This window comes from Telmatherina bonti (genome assembly GCF_933228915.1).
Source record: "Telmatherina bonti genome assembly, chromosome: 2".
NCBI classification, from domain to species: domain Eukaryota; kingdom Metazoa; phylum Chordata; class Actinopteri; order Atheriniformes; family Telmatherinidae; genus Telmatherina; species Telmatherina bonti.
Genome location: NC_136620.1, coordinates 34,368,238 through 34,388,035, shown reverse-complemented (window position 1 = coordinate 34,388,035; position 19,798 = coordinate 34,368,238). Strand labels below are relative to the sequence as shown.

Sequence of the window (19,798 nt, the reverse complement as noted above, 5' to 3'; positions counted from 1 at the left end):
GTGCAGGATGGACGTCATTCCCAAGCAAGGAAATGATTTGGCAATCCCTTGTCAGTTTTCCAAAGTGTTCAGTGGGATTCCTACTGCGCAAGGCATGTGCATGAAATATTTATGTGGGTTGTAATAAAGCGGAAAATCCCTTTCCAAAATCATGGTGAAGGATATTCAGATAAAAAAATTAAAAGAATAGAAAAAAGAAAATTAAAGATTTTTGTCGTTTTGCTGGCGGTAAATAAATACATTATTTTTGTTTTGATCCTTAACCAATATCCCGCAGACGGTAAGACTATTCAGTAAATTATATATTCCTATTTTTTTTTAAAAAAAAAAAAAAGAAAAGAAACAACAACAACATGTATGACAATATGTACAAAAAGCCCCCTGGTTTACTTTCATTTCAGACGACAAACAGCAGACTTTTCTCCACTATGCACTACTCCTCTTAGACCACTAGTGTGTGTTATTTAAGGATGTGAAAGCTGTGTTGTTGAACTGAGGAGATGCATTTACGGAAGCGACTGTATATGATATGATCAGAGGCCATGCATTTAGACTTAATGAATTAACCAAAGACACAGACGAGAATCGATGATATTCTGTGCCAGTAAACTGAATTACCAGTGTTGTTTGTGTGATTGTAAATGCATGAGGGTATCTTATGTGCATTTTTATGAATTAGAAAACGCTTTTTTTTGCTGACACATCCACCACCTTCCCCACAGAAGAAATGAGATGGTTTGTTTTCTTATGGATCATTTTAGTACTGGGATATGTCAGAGGCTGATTTGTTTGTCAGTACAGGAGTAGATTGGATAAGACTGGTGGAATTTAACGTGTGAAACGAAAAGACACGCAAACAATTATCTGGAATAAACATTAAACTTGGACAAAATAATTTACAGCAGGGTGTAAATTTGACATTTTTTGTGAGGAGAAAATGTAATTATACATTTTTTAAAAAATGCCTTTTTTAACAGCTTGCATTTTCATGGCAGGGACATTTATTTGATTTATGCATGGAGATAAACTGGAGTAGCTTGGTATTATAATTTAATGTGAGGGGAAAGTTGTCGCATTTTACTGTAATGGCTAACTGAAAGTTTGCTGGAACAAAGATTTATTGCGCCATACACGTTAAAATTGTATTCATGAAAGTAAAATTGCTTAATTTCATGCACTTCAGTCAAATTAAATTACATCTTACAGCTTACAGAAACATGCTTGTCTGACATCTAAGTTTCTCACTAGAAATATATATGTATATATATACACACACACACACACGTGTGTGTGTATATGTGTGTGTGTGTGTGTGTGTGTGTGTGTGTGTGTGTGTGTGTGTGTGTGTGTGTGTGACATCAAAGCCTATAAATAACATCAATTGAAAATGTCCTTTTCATAACTAATTGCAGTTGATATTTTCTTGCAACAGGAGTTTTTCAGCCACAAGAGGGCAGCAAAACCCTTCAAGACCTCTGCCAGGGATTTATTTCCAGCTCTAGTTTAAAAGTTTTTTTTTATGTCAACACTCATTTTGCAGGAATCCTAATGATGTGTGAGGTGTGGAGAAAACAATCATTTTTACACTCTCTCATGTGCAGTATCCCAGTTTAATCTATTATTAATAATTAATGAAACACATTCTATTGTATTTTTTACTTGCAAGGCATTTTTGAAATTAATTTAGTTTAAAATGTAGTCATCTGATTTAGTTTTATTTTACTTTAGAGAAATGTGAGGGTGTGTCTGTGTGTGTGGTTTTACATCCAAACTTGATATCATAATAAAATATTTCAATTATGCAATCACGCGACTGTGACTTTCTGCTGACATTCAAAGATATACTCACCAGTTGCGTTGGACAAAATGGATTACTTTTTACATATTTCCTGCAAGATGTCCAGATATGACAGGAAAATGTGAACACTCATTTACAGATACAGTGAAACATGTTGATGTGCCACAAAACCACAACAAAATGGAACCTCCAAAGTTACAAAACATTGTATCACAGAACATGAATACAAAACAGAGCATAGCAAGATATCAGAAAACTAAAAACATAACATAACACAACAGGAATCAGTATTTTACTTCTTTTTTTTAAATTAAAAAGTGTTTAATTAGATAGTTTCTGTTTAGTTATTCTGTTTTTCATGTTAGTGTCTCCTGATTCATTTAGGTATTTTGTCCAATGCTGTCATAGCTATCCAAACCAAACCAAACCAAACCAAACACATTAGGTGTGAAATATTTTACTCTCATACTTTTTTCATTAAGTAATTTCCTAGTGTGCTGTGCATTGTTTCCAAAGGATCCCTGTTTCCTTTTTCTCCTGAATAACAAAGACACAGGTGCCGTTTGCTGCAAACAAATGTTTAATCTTAGATTTACAGAAACATTGGAGCACTTTAACACCATCAGAGCTGATAGTATAAAGAACTTTTGTCAGTGCAAAGTTTTGTTTAAAGACTAGATTTGGTTTTTCCAGCTTTCAAAACATATGTGAACATATGATGTTGTTTTAAACTTAGATTTTAGATTTAAAAACGCAATTTAAAGTCGTATCCTAGCGAGGATCCGTATGTTTAAAAACTAAAATGAAATTTATTTTGATATTTGAAAGAAAAATCATAATATTGTGTACTTTTAGTCATGATACATGTCGGTAAAAGGATTTATCATTTTACCTAAAATATTTTCCAAGTGGAAAGATCTGCAAACTTTCATCGTGGGCTTCTGAAAAGATTGACTCTTTTTTTTTTTTCCATCCACGGGCTAAATTAAATATTTCTCATCAAAACAACTGAGATGAGGTTCTCTCAAGAGGAAAAGCATGTTTAATCTCCTGTTTCGACGTCCTATCTGTGTAAAAGTTGCTTGAAGGCATCTTCCCCTCAGAGCGTGTTGCAGCTTTAAAGAGTCCACAATGCCTTGCGGTGTCCCAGTTCCAGTGCGATGTATTTACCAGCAGGAGTAATGAACCAGTGGAGAGGAGAGGGGCATTTTCCGCAGCTTGCTGCTGAGACCGCAGAGGACTGGTCCTGAAAGAAGCCAGGGAAACTTTCGGACAGCGTCTTGAGACGTCTCTCGTCTGGATTCGGATGCGACGGTGGCCTGTTGGCCTCTTTTACCCAAAAACGTGACTTTGTCGCAGTTTGTCGCTGGAAGTGATTTATTGAGCAATGGGAAGGGAGGACGAATTGTGCGGAATTCACGCTTCTACCTGGGATTTCTTTCCAAACTTCCATCCGAGGAGGGGGTGTTAAAGCGGAGTCTCGTTCGTACCACAAAGGTAGGACCCCCCCCCCCCCCCCCCCCCCCCCCACGGGAGCGCGCTGTGGCCAAAATGCGGTGCAAGCTGAGGCTGCTGTTGCAACAATAAGGCTGAGAAATAACGGGGAACATTTCTGGAGTAAGAATAGAGTTCAGCTACTCTGTGAAGCAACTACAGCCCTTTTTAACGCCATTACTCCAACCTGGAGAGGTGGGCTCTAGTGTAATAACTGCTCGTGTCTTCGCGTTAAATCTCAGCCTTATGACTGAATTAAAGATCATTTGATGTGATTTAGTGAACGTAGAGTTCTCCCAGCATATAGTAGTTAATAAGTTAAATGCCTTGCAGGACATTCAGCAAAACTATTGCTTTGTACTTTTTTTCCTACACTGCTGTCTCTTATGAGCTTCAGATCTAAATGTTGAAAGCTCTCTCTCTCTCTCTGGAAAGTCTTTGTTGACACCATGGTCTGACTTTAGTTTATTTTATGTAAAGCTTCTCTCCACCCTTAAAGGGACCAACCTGTGGAGCTGTTGCTCCTGGACAGTTTTGTTTTGTTTGTTTTTTTTATGTCTTCACAGAAGTTTGCTCAGGTTTAGAAATAGAATCGTGCACTTTGGTGGTCTTTGCAGTATTCATTTGTGTTCAAAGCAGCATGAAGGAGAGCCTGAAAACAGCTACCTACAGACTGCTAAACAAAATAGATGTGGTAGTTTTTATTTGTGCCATCCCAGCTGCTCCTGTCAAACCCAAACAAAAAGGCTTTAATGCACTAGAGTGAGTCAGCTCCAGTCCAGATGATGTTTTACAAACCTCAGTAACATGTAGAAGTTGGCCAGATGCCTTTTGTGGCCCCGCTGTGCTGCTGCCTGCCTCTGTCCTGCTGCAGGAGCCTGCTGGCTCTTCAGAGCTGGATAGTGAGCAGTGAACATGGCAAGGGAACAAAGGCGGCATTATGGCTGGCTGAATGTGCCGTCCAGATGTTCGAGATTCTGCCAGCACTGACCTCCCAGATGGGGGAGAGGCTGCTAGAGCTCCTAATAGTTTAATATCAACCAGGCAGAGAGGCCGAGGAGTGTGTAGCTGCAGGGTGGGGGCCACTGAGGAGCCTGTAGGAGCTTGTGGGTGTAGCCTGACTGAATACAAGTTTATTTTCATGATGTATAGGTTTATTTTCAAACACTCCACTCTACAGAGTGGAGTGTTTGAAAAGCAAGAGTGGGGAATAATTTGGCCCCTTGAAGCCTTTGTGGCCGGGAGGTGAGGGCTGCTTTGGTACTTCATTATTAAAACTACACCATTTCAACCCATTTTGAATCTCCAATCTTAATTAGTTATAAAACTTAATTAAAATATTTAATGCAATATTCACTTCACTACACTAAAAGTGTGTATATGCACCACTAATGTCTGACAGTTGTGTCCATTGCTCATTTATTCAGAACATTTCTGATTCAAGTTTGCTCATTATGAAGTTAAGGATTAGTTACACTCTTTGCAGCTGATCTAGTTTGTGTGTTTTATTTGTTGCTGATATTCCAAGATCCCAGACCACAGAGGGATAAATTTCTTACCTCGTAGTCGTGGCTGTTTGTGTTCTCACAGCTCAGGAATGCATCCCTTGGATGTTATCAGTTCCCACTCTACAGGATCAAGGCCTGTCTCTGGTCTTTACCATGCTCTGTAATGTTTACACTCCCAGAGGGCATTGCACAAACTCGCACCAGGCTGGCTGGCATAGTTACACTGAAGAATCGTTTTAACTGGTTACCACTGCCGGACTCTTTACCACAGTGGTTTCCTCCTATCAGGATGCCTTTATGGCAGAATCTCCCAGTTCCAGGGTTATTTAGGAGCAGAGATTAGATGCATTTCTGTGGCCATGACACATGATGACTGTTTGGAGGGCTGAAACGGAAGGAAGACATTTCACCACCAGTGCCCCCCACAATAAACCAGCGTCTGTCTCTGGCTGCTCGCAGAGATCAGTTTCACAACAGATCTGTTGCCAATTACAGCAGAGTAGAATTTACTAGTAATTATATGCTACTCTACAATTGGCAAGAGGGTTTAGGCAACAAATGATGTTGCTCCAGTCTGTTAGAAAAACATGTTTGAGTTTTAAGTATCAGGAACTTTTTTTTCATTATAAATGAATGTTGTTAAGTTGCTGGACAGGAACTCCCATGAAATAATCATGCATAAACATCTACACTTTGTGGCTTTATGGTTTACTGCCTTGGAAAACAATGGCTTGTGTTAACCCGAACCGGAAGCATTCACTTACGGAGGCGGTAAATATGGAACAAAAAGCGTTGTACTGTTAGATCACTTTCCCTCCTGCTCAAATTCACAGCTTGCGTTATTTTTGTAGAATCAATGTCCATTTTGTTTTTCCTCAAATACCCCCTTATTCAGCAAACTGCTAAGCTGCAGCGTACACAGGCCAGTTTGTGATGCTTGACAGCTTGTAAATCCTCTAAATGTGCAGCAGCAGTAAAAACGGCTTCAGTATTTCTTTATAGTGTGTGTTACTGAGGTATATGTGGGTATTTCAACACAACAAAAAGAGCATATGGTGGAGTGTTTACACCAACAGCCCGTTGAGGTCCTTTTCCTGCCAGCTTGATGTGCTCCTGTAGGTCTGGAGAATTGTCATCAGCAGTCGGGGAGGCAGGCTGCTCAGTGCTGCTCACACACCTCACTGCTCAGAGAGAAATGCAGCTTCAGTCAGTGTTGCTCAACTCCACACTGAAATTAACGTGAGCGGGCGCTAAAGTCGCGCGAGTTCATCGTCTCAGTTGAGCTTTAATAGAACTCACAGAAATGCAAGTGCTTCTCTGCCTCACGAAATGCCTCTCTGGCATAAAGCGAGCTGCACAAATCAGGAGGCGGGCATCCCCCCAGGCTGTGGCTTTGACGGGCCAAAGAACTGGCGCTTGCAGAGCTCAGGATGGCACTCTGCCCTGCACCGCTGTGCCTGGATCACCAGTTAGGGTTTTCTAATGTTAATGAATACAAATGCTACTAGTCAGGACCAGAGCTGGTGACATTAGAAAAATTTCCTGCTGACTTTCTGAGCTTCTGAAAGAAAGCCTGCAAGTCTTTCTAACACCAGAGCAATGCACAGCACTGCGAGCAGTGGTCTTTAGAAACCCCTTGAACTCGTATGTAGTTCGTTTTTCAAGGTTGCTGTAGACTGTTTTATTTTTTTGGGGGGTTTTTTCACATTCCCCTTCCCCCTCCAGTGTTTTTTTTTTTTTTTAAACTCCTTTTCCCTGGTTGATCTGCTGTCCCTGCTTTGTGTCAGGGCCAACACTATTACTCTTTCCACATCCCTTTGGAATAAGGGTTAAGCAAAGTGGTGACAGTGCTTTGGGTCACTGCACAAAGGGGAAAAAAAATCTTACAGTATGCTCATCTATGAATATTTTCCAGTTCTCCTCCATCCTTCAGCTCTTTACTGCCATTTAAGGGCTGTCTGAACAAGGGGACAAAAGCACTTTCTAACACGCTGAGCGTGCCAAGAATAGAGCGAGCAAGACACCATGAAAGGTGACACTTGTACCTATGATTGTAGCCGTATCCACTGGATTCATCCAAAAAGAGCTGTGCTCACACACAACTCACTGGAATCAAACTCTTGAAGGACTTTTTGTTTTTAAAAGGTTTCATTACAGAATAGTAAGACCTTTTTAAAGTCATTTATAAAGTATAAGATTTAAAGACTTACTGCTTTTAATCTCATAAATCCAAAGATTTGTTTGTGTGTGTCTGTGTGTGTTTTTGTAGCACTTTGGGTTTGGGACTAGAAAAATAAACAATCTGTAGATGTCACCTTGAACATGTGATGTGTTTTTTGGTTCCTTATTACAAGCAGAGAGTTAAAATGGTTCTTACAGCTCCATCTGTGTGCTTCAGTGCCTTGACTACATGCAAAAAGCAGCTGCTTGAAGGGAAGACGGAGACGTGTGTGTATGACTTTGTGATTGTGGGTAGGGAATACGCGGGCTGGGGGAGGTGTAATTGCTGGATAGTTGGCAAACAAAAGAACCTTTTGACATCCAGGTGTAGGTCTAGTGAAGGTTAGATTCACAGATAATGATCCAGATCAATGTTTTAAGTCTTTCTGCTGGATGTCCTTGAGAAACATTTTGAAGGATGTGTGTTCTGTCAACAGCTGTTCATATGGTAGTGTCTGCTTTGTAGAGCCAATAATGCGAGGAACCCGTTTTCATTTGTACGTCAGTAGTCGACAGTGTCCCAGAGATGCAAAATGCAGCACAATCTTTAGAAAACGATAATTTTAACAAAAAAAAAAGACATACAGACTCGCTGCAGGAAAAATGTTTGATACCACCCAACAAAACGTTAAAGAATGAAACGGGAGAAAGAGAGCACGACCATGAGAGAAAATAACATTTCTAAAACAGAATAATAATTAAAAAATCCAGCAGCATATTTGATTACATTTCTCCCAAATGTTTATTTTGACAGGCTTAGCGTGTCTACTTTGGGTTTGTTGTCGTGTCTTGTGCTCCTCTGCAAGTCTGCTGTGTTGCGTAACGAATCCTCTGTCTCCTTCCACACTTACCCTCCTTCCATATCTCTGTTCTTTCTGTGTAATTCGGTTAGAAATTGTGTCATCACTGCTTCTATCTAATTCTGTTACAAAAGGCGGAACTGGGCTTGGGAATGCCTGCTGGCAGATTCTTCCTGCACCCCCAACAGACACGCACCTATTCATAGAGAACAAACAACACGGCAGTGTCGCAGCCAGGTGGTCCTGGCATCTTCTCCACTGGACTGTCCTTTACCTTTTTAAGATGCTGCTAAAATATCCCACTTTTTTTTTTTTTTTTTTTTTTAAATATCCTTTGGCTAAATTGTGTAGTTAGCAGAAACATAGGAGTCAGTAACTCCGGCCTTGAGTACATCCTGACTAACTGCTTCCTGTTTTCCCTTGTGTTTCCTCCACAGTGAAGTAGCCAGAGGGGTTTCAGCTGCCCTGCATCACTGCAGTCTGTAAAAATGTTGGGGCCAACACAGTATAACTGGCCCCCTCGCTTCTGACCCAAAATGGAGCTCAAGGTGTGGGTGGATGGAGTACAGAGGGTTGTGTGTGGGGTAACGGAAGCAACCACCTGCCAGGAAGTGGTGATCGCTTTGGCCCAGGCAATAGGTAAATATTTCTTTTTTCTTTGAAAATATATATATATTTTTTTTTTTTTTTTTTTTTTTTATAAATGTCCAGTGTTTGACTATTTGGGATTGTTTGGATATATTTAAACAATGCAGGGTGGTTTCATAAAGTGTATTGTTGGCATTCTCCAGCCCACAGCGATAAATCAGGTTTAAATCTATGAAATGCCAAGCTGTTTTTTTTTTTTTTGGTTTTTTTTTTTGTGAAGTGAAAAAAAAGTCATAAATGACTATCATCTGTCCTGCCTACATGTTAAGCTCCTGCTGAGATATAGTGGCTCATAATCAAGCACTATATTGGTACTTTTCTTGGATTTAAGCAGCCTGCTTTCCCATATGCCTACTTCAGGAACGTGGGGGGACTTGAGCATACTGTATTGACATCACTTCCCACAAAGCGCAGGGGAGGAGGAGGAGGGAAAGTCTGACTCATCCCTCAGTCTCCTGCCAAACTGTGAAAGCAGCACTTTTCTCTGAGCCCCCTCCTCTGCCTCATTTTAGACAACACATACTGTACGTAACACGTTAAGCAATCAGACACTGATATTCGGCTTTATGTTGGGACCGTTTCTAGGAGGCATTGTGTTGAGGCACGAATCAATCTGTTATTCTGATTAAATCCAGTCTAAAAAGCATGGTCAAAGTTCAAAACCATTGGATAATAGCCTTAAACTTTACATAAGTGCTGCTTGCATCCTTGCCTGGCTGATCCTGTCTTTCTGAACTCAGCCTTGTCCACTTTTCTCCTAATGACACCGTCATGAAACATTTCCCTCAAAGCGTCACTCCTCGCTATGAAGATTTTATCCAACTGCTTTTGGTATCACTATGATTAGATGCCTTACTCATATTGACACACACACATAATGTCTAGTTGCAGAGGAAGCAACACTTTTATACTGAATTTAAGGATTAGGTTAAAGTTTCACAAATCTGTAATGTTTCCCCGTCAACAAAAGCCGACAAATTTAATAAATATTTTAATATAGAGTTGTCTTTTAATTTTTTAAAATTTAATTATTTTCAGGAGATTGACGAAACAAAGAATCAGAATGGCAGCAAAATGCTTAAAACTTGGCTATAGATATATGGGGATGCTGTCATATAGAGATATAAAATCAAACATCAACGCACCGGCTGTAACTACCTACCAACGTTTGGAGGAGGACTGGAAAAGAAGCCTGGACTTGGTGAATTAGGCTAGTCACTAAAATGATGCGTATTGCTACACTAGTCACTGAAACTGCAGTAATGATCTGCTCACTGCTTTGTCTTCAATACAAACAAATTCTGGAGCTGATTTTTTTTTTTAAGTATTTGAATCAATTCATAAAACTCGTTGATTTTTTTGTTTTTATACTTTTCCTTTTCCAGTGACATCAGTGGCCCTACTTTCACATTACTTACTGATGCTTAGTGAGGTGTTAGTACTTGAAAAGTTACTCGTGTCGCTTTTATCAAATATAAGCTTCTCTCTCTGAGATGGCAATTCAGTTTTTTTTTTTTATGATTTATTGTTTTATTATTCAATGTTGGATTACATGAATCTGTGAACTATTTAGCAACTTACTTCCTCTCACAGAAGCTAACGTCAAAACACAGAATGTTTTGATATTGACAGGAAGTGACATCACCATACACATGTGGAATTAAATCTGATTATATAGATTGGGAGTTCTTCCTCAATAATTATAACCAGACCCCCCCCACTGCAAGATCAAGTTGGCTTATTTTGATCTAATTTTCCACGCAGAAAAATTAGATCAAAGTCATTTAAAGCCACTTTTCCTACGGACACTTTATCTTTTTATCAAAACATGAAACGTCTGTTATTTATCTGATTCACATGACAGCATGTCGAAGCAGCTTTCTGTCGAGTTCCACCATGACTCAACACACAGATGATCATACTTCTGTTCGGGAGCAGCAAGCGTGCTGGGAAACACATCAACCGGCTGAAAATCAGACAAAAATATGAGAGATTTTTTCACTCTTTCAGGGAGGTGAAGATGGAAACAGTCTCGCTCCGGTGAGGAGCAGCCCGAGTATTTCTCCTGCTCCGGTGTGTGCTGCTCATTGCTGGGATGTGCACACCTGAACGAGCTCAATGTGAATTGTAGTAATTCCTGAAATGTTATAGCTTAAAATGGATCCAGTGTTTCTTGCCAGTTTTTATCACATAAACACACGACCAGGGATTTGAACTTTAGGAATATTTAGAGCAGCTTCACCGAATGAAACGTTTTCCAGCAGGACATTTAAAAAGTTTCACAATTTTCTGATTTTTTTTTTTTTTTTTCTTTTTGCAACATTTCTGACCGTAAACCTGGTAAATGTAGAGGATTTTCCCATTATAGTCTTTAATAAGTACTTATAGATCAATTGATCAAAGTTAATGTATATAATACTTTCATACAAAAGTCGCACAAAGTGCTTTACAGAAAAAAAAGCAAAGCTAAAACAAAGTGGAAAAACATGCCTTCACATACAAAAACATATAATTCACCCAAAGTCAAACACATACACTCTTGTTTTCACACACTCACATAAACCAGTCTCATCAGATGTGTCGTATTGGATTATTACAGTAATCTGATTACTCACAGGTATCTGGATTTGATAGTCCTGTGAACAGACATAGTGTTTTATAAAAATTGTTACCCAAGATGTCTTTAATAATCCAGAAAAATGTTTAGAAATGAATAAATATCAAATCGAATCAGATTTAATCAAATTCGGCTGTTTTGTTGATTGAATTCAAGAAGTTGGTGGTGATTTCTAACCCTATTAAATTCATTTTTAACAAAGGCACACGTTTACACTTCAGTTTTACACAATGACAAATGATTATTTTTCATTCACGTATTACTTTCTATCAGGTTACTTGAGAAAAACACTGTTTATAAAAAAAAAACTAAAAGAAAAACTGTTGCGTCTGACATTTTTTAAACTCTTAAAAAAAAAAACTCCACACCCCCTTTAATGGCCTTTTTTCTGTGTCCAGTATGGCAGAAATGTGGATGTATTACAGCTGTGGACTGTCAGTAACCATATCCACCGTGTCCCTTTTCTGACGTTCTCTACAGTCAACATCTTCTCTCAACGTGTTTTGTGTTTACAGGTCGCACAGGAAGATACACTTTGGTGGAAAAATGGCGGGATACTGAGCGCCACCTGGCTCCTCATGAGAGCCCCGTGACCTCTCTTAACACCTGGGGTCAGTATGCTGGTGATGTCCAGCTCATACTGCTTCGCACCGGACCTTCACTGACAGAGCGACCCCCCTCAGAAGGCCCCCCTCTCCGGGGACCTGAGCGTGGCCTACATCGACAGAGTCTCCCTCCTCTTGCGAAGCTTCGTCATCCCAATGACCGTTCCCTTCGCCGCCGCGAACCGCGCCGCAAGTCTCTCACTTTCACAGGTGCACCCAGAAGTCTGAGGGACATTCTGAGCGGAGGCCGAATTAGTGAGGCTGAAGGCAAGCGAAGATTTCTAATCGGAAACGGTGGGAATCACCTCCATGCAGGGCCCGCCATCGAGCCAGCTTCGCCTGGCCTATGGGCCTCTCGCATGGAAGATCTGGTCCGACTGGTCAGCCTACAGAGAGACACTTTAAATGTGTTGGAAAAAAAGTTAGAGACCTACGAGGCTGAGCTCCAGGCCTGGGCTGAGGAACGAGGTGGGCGCGGTGGTGGGTTCACTGCAGACCTGGGTCGAAGTGATGGGTTTATAGAGGAGATCCTGAGGCTAGAGAAGCACTTGAGGAAGAATGAGGTGGAAATGGAAGAAGAGGAGTTCTGGGCCACAGAGCTGCATATTGAGCTGGAGAGTGAGAGACAGCTGGAGGAACGACTGGAGGATCTCCGAGGACGTCTGGAGGGCTGTGAGCTGGAAATCAAAGAAAAGCTGGCAATGGTTCAGGTGGGGATATGGAATATATCATTTAATATTACCCAAAAAAACCATCTTGTTTCTTATTGTTGTTGAACTATAATGTACACTTAAGATTTTAGTCGCTCTCTCCCTGTTAGGGTGTAGAAGCAGGGTTGGAAGAGGAGAAGCTGCAGAGAGAGCGTCAGGAGACCCAGTGGGTCACTGAGGCAGAGGCTCGAGCTCAGGTCCTCAGGGTCAAGGCAGAGTTGAAGGCCCAAGAGAGGCAGGCTGTGCAGCTGGAGAGCAGCTGCAGAGCTGTGGACAGATCACTCGGGCAAAGCAGCAAGAAACTGCAGGTGAGGGAATCTTTTATAATCTAGAATCTAAAGACATTACCACTTAAACCGTCACTCACACTGGCTCTGAATCATTTCTCTGCCGGCAAGGAAGTTGATTGGTCTTGAAAGTACAACTGTGTTTATTTTTAAAACGTTCCTCCACAGAGCGAAGTTCTGCTCTAAGTCAGATATACAAGGCTAAAGACTTAAAAACTTTAAATTAAACACTAAATTGAAGTTAGTTTTGACTGAACCTTTGTACCCATCTCTTCATCTATGTCTGAATATTAAAACTTTAGACCATGGAACACTCTGGGCCAAATACTTGTAGCGGGATGGTATACTACAAAAGAAGGCCAATGCAAGCCAGCACTGGCAAATGAAAAGGCAACTATTCATTAAACCTGGGCAGTAACTTCTCTATCTAACATATCTACTTTCAGGATCATTTGTTGTACTTGTTGGGTATCAGCACAAAGAGGCTAACGTTGACTCTGTGGGGGGCGTGTCCTACTGGATTAGACACTCCCTCAGCTAGGCATGGAAAGGCTGGCAACCATCATACTGAGGCTGACAACCTACTAAATCACCTGTTGCTTTGGTTTCTATCACGCCAAAGCTAAGTTGATTAGCTGCTGTGCAAACTTAATCTTTTTAAAAGAGCAGATTGTTTGTGTACTGTTTATGCATTAATGGGTACGGTTACATGCTGTTTTTTATTCGGAGTTAATAATTTGAAATTAAATAAATGATTAAATATACGATTAAATTAAATCGTATACAGGCGGCTGAAATGGGTTTCCTCCGCAGGGTGGCCGGGCTCACCCTTAGAGATAGGGTGAGGAGCTCGGTCATCCGGGAGGGGCTCAGAGTAGAGCCGCTCCTCCTCCGCATCGAGAGGAACCAGTTGAGGTGGCTCGAGCATCTGGTCAGGATGCCTCCTGGACGCCTCCCTGGTGAGGTGTTCCAGGCACGTCCCTCTGGGAGGAGACCCCGGGGAAGACCCAGGACACGCTGGAGGGATTATATCTCTCGGCTGGCCTGGGAACGCCTCGGGATCCCCCCCGCAGAGTTGGCAAATGGCTGGGGAGAGGGAAGTCTGGGCTTCCCTGCTTAGGCTGCTGCCCCCGCGACCCGACTCCGGATAAGCGGCAGAAGATGGATGGATGGATGGATGGATGGAAATGAAATAATTCGAAATAAACGTAATATCCTACGAGTTTACATAAAAATAATAATTCCGAATGAAGGTTTACATGAAACACGTCCTTACTTAATTCCTCTTTAGAGCGGCGGGTTGGGAAGAGTTCTGATTGGACAGACGGTGCACGTGACGTATGACGTATACCAGAAATAAACAAAGTTTGTTCCCTGCTTCTCGTCTTCTCAGTCGTAACTTGTAAAAACTACATAATAAGCACCAGTTTCACTGCTATTTTTATTATAAATTTGAAGTAGCAGTTCAACAGGAGCGTACTACTTCACTTTTTGCAGCAACTGAGAAGGAGAAGAAAGATAAACCACCGAACACGGGAGGCAATACAACGCGCATCATCGGGACAGGACAAGGAAACGAACATGAGCAGAATGACCAGAATTAACTTAGAGTGGAATTAAGGTTTACATGACAGAGGAATTAAATAGTTTGGAATTAAAATGCGAAAAAAACCAGACACTTACATCGGAATTAAGTTTAAATCCGAATAGAAATTTGCTTTAGGAATTAAGTGTTTACATGGTCGTTTTTCATCAGTTTGATGTGGAATTAACTGTTTATTCGGAATTAAACCGGAATTAAAACTCCCATGTAAATGTAGAAATTGTGTTTAAAAACAATGGTTGTGCTAATTTTACCGATTTATTTCTGCATTAATGGTTTAATTTTAACAGTCCTGGTAAAAATTCTAAATTTTTAAAATAATTGTAGGCTGGATTTTTTTTGCAATTCTCTAGTGACCTCCTGAAATTATTTCATGACTCCTATCGGGGTCCCAATCTCCAGTTTGAGGACCATTGAACTCAAAATTCTTTCTTGGATAAACCATATTTGATTTTATTTAGATTTCCTGGTGTAACAAATAGATAAAAGGTTGTATAGTTATGTTATAACTAGCATCTCAGGGCTAGAGTATACCTTCCTGCTACTAGCGTATAGCCTCTGCTAAAAGCCCAACTGTCTTATTTTTTAGCCCTTTTAATACAGGCTAGCCCTCAGGCTACGCAAGCAGTCATGAGCATGAAAACCAACTTATTGAACAAAGACAGTGAAGTTGAAAACATGTCCACAGAGAGACACATTTAGGTGGATCTGCTAGAAGATCTTTTTTGTTTGGATTTTTCATTTTACACTTTAGGAGAAAGAAAGCAGCCTTTTTTTAAAACTGGGTCCCAAAGTGAAAAAGTCTTAAAACACAAATGTTTAATTTTTGTTTTGAAAATCCAAACACTTATTTCCTTTCCCATTCTCTCCATTTGCCCACATGCACAAACAACTCCACTTCATCCTTGTTTTTGGTGCATGTTGTGCGGCAGTGCTACTGTGCCACATCCAGGCCTGGCATATGTACTGCAAGGTTTCTAGTAGTTTCATGTAGATGCACATTTCTTCATATAGTTACTGTTTTTTCCCTCAGGTTTTCACCAAAACCTTTCTCACAAAAATATAATAAACAATTAGTTTTATGTGAAACATTTAATGTGTTGAATATAAGCAAAATTCACAAAGAATTAGATTATAATTGGCATATTTTTTCATGTCATTAAAACATGACTTAAGCTGCTAATCATGGTTTACAGTATTCTGAAGGGTTATTTCTCTTATGTCGGTTTTATTGAAGGACATGCAGCATGAGTTGGAGCAGCTGACCAAAGAGCTGAGGCAGGTGAACCTGCAGCAGTTCATTAAGCAGACTGGAACCAAGGTCACAGTGCTGCCAGCTGAACCCACTGAGGAGGACACTACCAACAGCCATGGCATAGGTAATGAGATATTATTCTGAACAGTAAAGAAACTGATGCTTTCCTTTGTAGTCAACAGGGTATGCTTTGAAAATGTCCAGATCTGTAAATGACATGTAGGCAGCTGACTTCCAGTAGAGTCACGGTTGACAGGAAGGCTGGTGAAGTGAAACTGATCAGAGTTTAGACTCCAATCTGAGCAGCTTATCGTATGCCAGAATAAGGCAAGGCAAGTTTATTTGTATAGCATAATTAAACAAATTCTTGTCTACCCTGATAGAAACTTACCTATTGACAACTTCCTGTTCTTTAAGTATGTTTTGAAACAGTTTATCGCAGTGCCAGAGCGGCCCACTCAGCTCCCCAGGCGTTGGAGTAATGCATCGTGATCAACTGTATCAAATGCAGCACTGAGGTCCAGTAAAACTGAGACGGACATTTTTCCATCATTGCATACAAACATATGTTATTAATCACTTTATTCAGAGCAGCCTGGGAGCTGTGGTGCTGTCTAAAACCTGACTGGAAGATATTACAGCTGTTGCTTTGTGTTAAAAAAATCATTTAGCTGCTTAATAGATGCTGTGCCTTAGTTCCCATTTGAACATGCAAAAAATGACTTACTTTGTTTAATCAGACAACTATTTCTGTGTATTAGTGAAGCCATTTTGTCCAGCAGGGCACTCATGCCCTTGTTTTTTGACAACCTGTTGTGAGAAAATGACTCAGTTCTGCATTCAAATGTGAGTTTGTGTTAGGCTGTGATGCCGGGAACGAGAAGGAAAAGTTCAGTAAAGATCTTTGTTCTCTGTGTTAAGTGGAAGCTAAAGGCTTCGTGCCAACTTTGGTATAGGCAGGCGTAGCAAACATTCATTCCTATGTCGATCCTCCATCCTGCCATCCTGCTGTTCCTCGGACATGCTCAGCAGTTTTGTGACAGGCTCCTTGGACCTCAGCCTTGTCATCCTACAGGAAACCAACAGAGAGCTGGCAAATAAACCAAGAGCATTCAGTGTTGACAGCAAGGCTTTGCATGATTATAGGCCAGCTGGTTGTTTAAAAACTTTGCTGTAATGCAGTTGGATAAAACCCCCAACTGTTTATTTAACCTTGAAAGGAAAGAACTGCGAATTCAGCCCCAATGACCAAAGCTTCTGCTTTTAAACTCAAGTGTAAAAGAACTTCAATTAATGTATAAACCTAAATGTACAAGCTTCCATTAAGTTTCCATGCATTTTTAATCACATTCCTGAATAGTAAAAATCCATGTTGCCATTGACTAAAGAATAGCAACTTCTGCTCCTTTGATTGCATTGCTTGTGCAAAACATTTATCCATTTTCTAATCCTATTAGGGAAACAGGATGCAGTTGTGGTGCAGCAATATTTAAATCATTTATACCTTTTCACATTTAAGAGGGGGGGGAGTCCTGTCCGATGAAACCATCTTTACTTCTTCAATTAGTTTTATAGTGTATGATATGCACATCAGTGTCACATTGTTTACAAAACTAAGCTTAGAAAGTACAGTAAATTATAATTGTATTGATTTATGAAAAGTAATAACTGAGTGGTGATTACCCTCGTATAACCTTCCAGTGCTTGTGGACATCAGGGCCTTTGTCCAGGTCTTGTTCTTCACTGGTTTGGACGAGTTTCTGCAAAGCTCAGGTGTGCCCCCTGGTGGCTTCTCAGCAGAAGTACATTGCACTTTGGGGCAGTGCAGTGAGTGTACGGCTTGGCTTGGTCTTTTCGGGTTAAGAATTGAAACTCTGTTTTGTTAAAGTATTAAAAGAAAAAATGTGTTCTTAAAAATAGTTTGAAATATAAGCTTTTAAGCAGGGACCCGACAAAGCTTGTTTGTTAAAAACTATAACAATAGCTGGCCTTTTTCCCCATTCTCCTATGTATGCTTCAGTCCTCATCTCTTGTGGTTTGGTAACTTGTCACGTGCCATAACTCTGTTCTTAACTAGAACATCTTTGTGGATAAATGAAATAAGCTTTAATTTTCTTTTTGTCACATTTCCTTTTCAGATGTAGTCCCACTGACTGGCTCATTGAAGCGTCCCGTGTCTTCCCACCGAATGTCCAGTCATCTCCGTGTCCTCCACAGCCCCCTCAGCTCTGGCCTCAACCCAGAGGGGATCTATGTGTAACTCTGAACTGGTGTGTGAGTCTGCATCTAAGTACTGAATATTCCCATAGCACACGACTGTGCATTTTTTTTAAGCAGTTGAAAGCAACCTTTAGTGTGAAGAAACCATCTGAAAGGAAGTAATGAAGCACTTGATGGGACTGAATAATAATATAACAAAAAACAAAGGCAACAACTCTGTTCCATGAGGCAGAGTGTCTGAACATGTGGACTCCCTACGTAAACATATCCACTTGGTGTACTTTGACTCTGACTTTAATACCTGCTGAATGATTTGTATTCTTCTCTCCTTTGCATCTTGATTATAAACCTTTACCTTTTGGACAGTATTCTTGAGAATCTGTTATTCCTCAAGCATCATGACTGATTCTTATGGACATGAAGGATCCCTTTGTGTTTGTGGTAAAACTGTGAACCATCTGTTCCTGTGCTGTTTGTTCAAGTTAAAGCTATGCACAAATGCTAAATGATTTTGTTTCTGAAGAATGTTACACACTCAAACAATTGCTTACTGTAAACATTTCATTATTTTATTAAGCTTTACTTGATGAGCTAGTATATTTTATGACAAAGCGGTGCATTTACAGCCCCCCTCATTCCTGCAGTAATAGCTGCATATTAACAGTATTACTTATACTCTTTGACTGATTATTTTGTTTAATGACTACACAGTATACTTTTTGAATGTATTATGCTTGTTTTTCTTAAGTATTGTGTGGCCAAAGATTAGCAGGTCTTGTTGCATGATTGTGTTGGCCATATATGAATGTGCAGGGTTTCCACAGTGCAGTAAATCGGTTTGTTGATCTAAGAGGACGGCATGTAAACACAGAACGGCCAGTTGCAGCCACAGTGTGTAAAAGGAAGTGGTTAAGTCATGACAATTGTTTGTTTGGTTTGTCTGCATGCGTGTGCACACAGACTAATTCAGTTTTGAAACACCTTTAAACTGTAGATCAACTATGTTTGTGTGTTTCAGTGATTCAAGAAATGTGTGTGTGTACGTGCAGAATCCGGTTAGCCACGTTTGAAGCCTCGGTTAGTTTGTAGTTGAGCTGCTAAACATCGAAGTGCCTTATATTCATTCCACAAATATATTGTGTGTTCAAATAGTGTATAGTACAGATTTAGCGTGGACACTGAAGCAATGATAGCTAGTTAAGACCATGTGTAAGTAGATGTTAGAGCTCAGATGTGACAAACGATAAAAGCACGATAATAAACTGGGTTGTTTTTTTTCTGTCACTTTTGTAGAAGCATCAACAGAATGAAGGCCTTTGTATTGTTTTATAAGTTGCCGCTGTGTTATTATACAATAATAACATGTGCTTTAAAATGTACTAACATTTAATTAGACTTCTTTTTTTTTTTTTTTTTTCGTCTCGTGCAACAGATGTGTACCACTGTTTCGATCTGTACTGTCACATAGTTGTGGTTACTGTTTACAACTGCATATCCTCTAGAAAACTCTTAAGATGTCGACTGTACATAACCTATTTTTATTTTTTCTTGCCTTAATATACTGCAAAGTGTTGACAGGTGTGTATGGCTGTATGATATGGATTGCATTGTTCAATAAACCATCTGGCAAATTTGGATGTCCCATCTTGTGCTTGCAACTTTTTGTAATTGCTTGTGGAATCAGCGACTGAATGGGGGTTTTCTATGTTCAGCAGAAGGCAGTTAAGCTTCACACCAGTAGAGGGAGACGTTTGCATAGTAATGTTAGAGGAAGGACACAACTTGACTGGGAATCAGTGTAAGTCTACTTTTTCTACACACACGGAAGAGACATTAGAAGAAATGTTAATTAACTTGATATAAAGGGTTGTTCTGCGCAGCTTCAGAGATTAATCACCATATTAATCGTGGCCTGTGAAGGTTTATAAAACTTTAAGGTTTTTATCTCACTTTTATATAAATCAAGTTTTATTTATATGTAAATCAATTTACTTAATACATTTTTTTTTATATTTTGTCAATTAAGGAAAACT

At 40.0% G+C, this 19,798-nt stretch overlaps 1 protein-coding gene across 1 annotated transcript; it reads left to right on the top strand.

The window, feature by feature from the left end:
- Nucleotides 1-2,753: 2,753 nt before the first annotated feature.
- rassf8a (Ras association domain family member 8a) lies at nt 2,754-19,314 on the top strand. The gene is made up of 6 exons (XM_079258568.1): nt 2,754-3,295; nt 8,258-8,459; nt 11,601-12,400; nt 12,511-12,708; nt 15,528-15,669; nt 17,684-19,314. Exons 2-6 carry the CDS (start codon nt 8,357-8,359, stop codon nt 17,803-17,805), a joined length of 1,365 nt encoding a protein of 454 aa, XP_079114694.1. The 5' UTR covers nt 2,754-3,295; nt 8,258-8,356; the 3' UTR covers nt 17,806-19,314.
- The last annotated feature ends 484 nt before the right edge of the window (nt 19,315-19,798 follow it).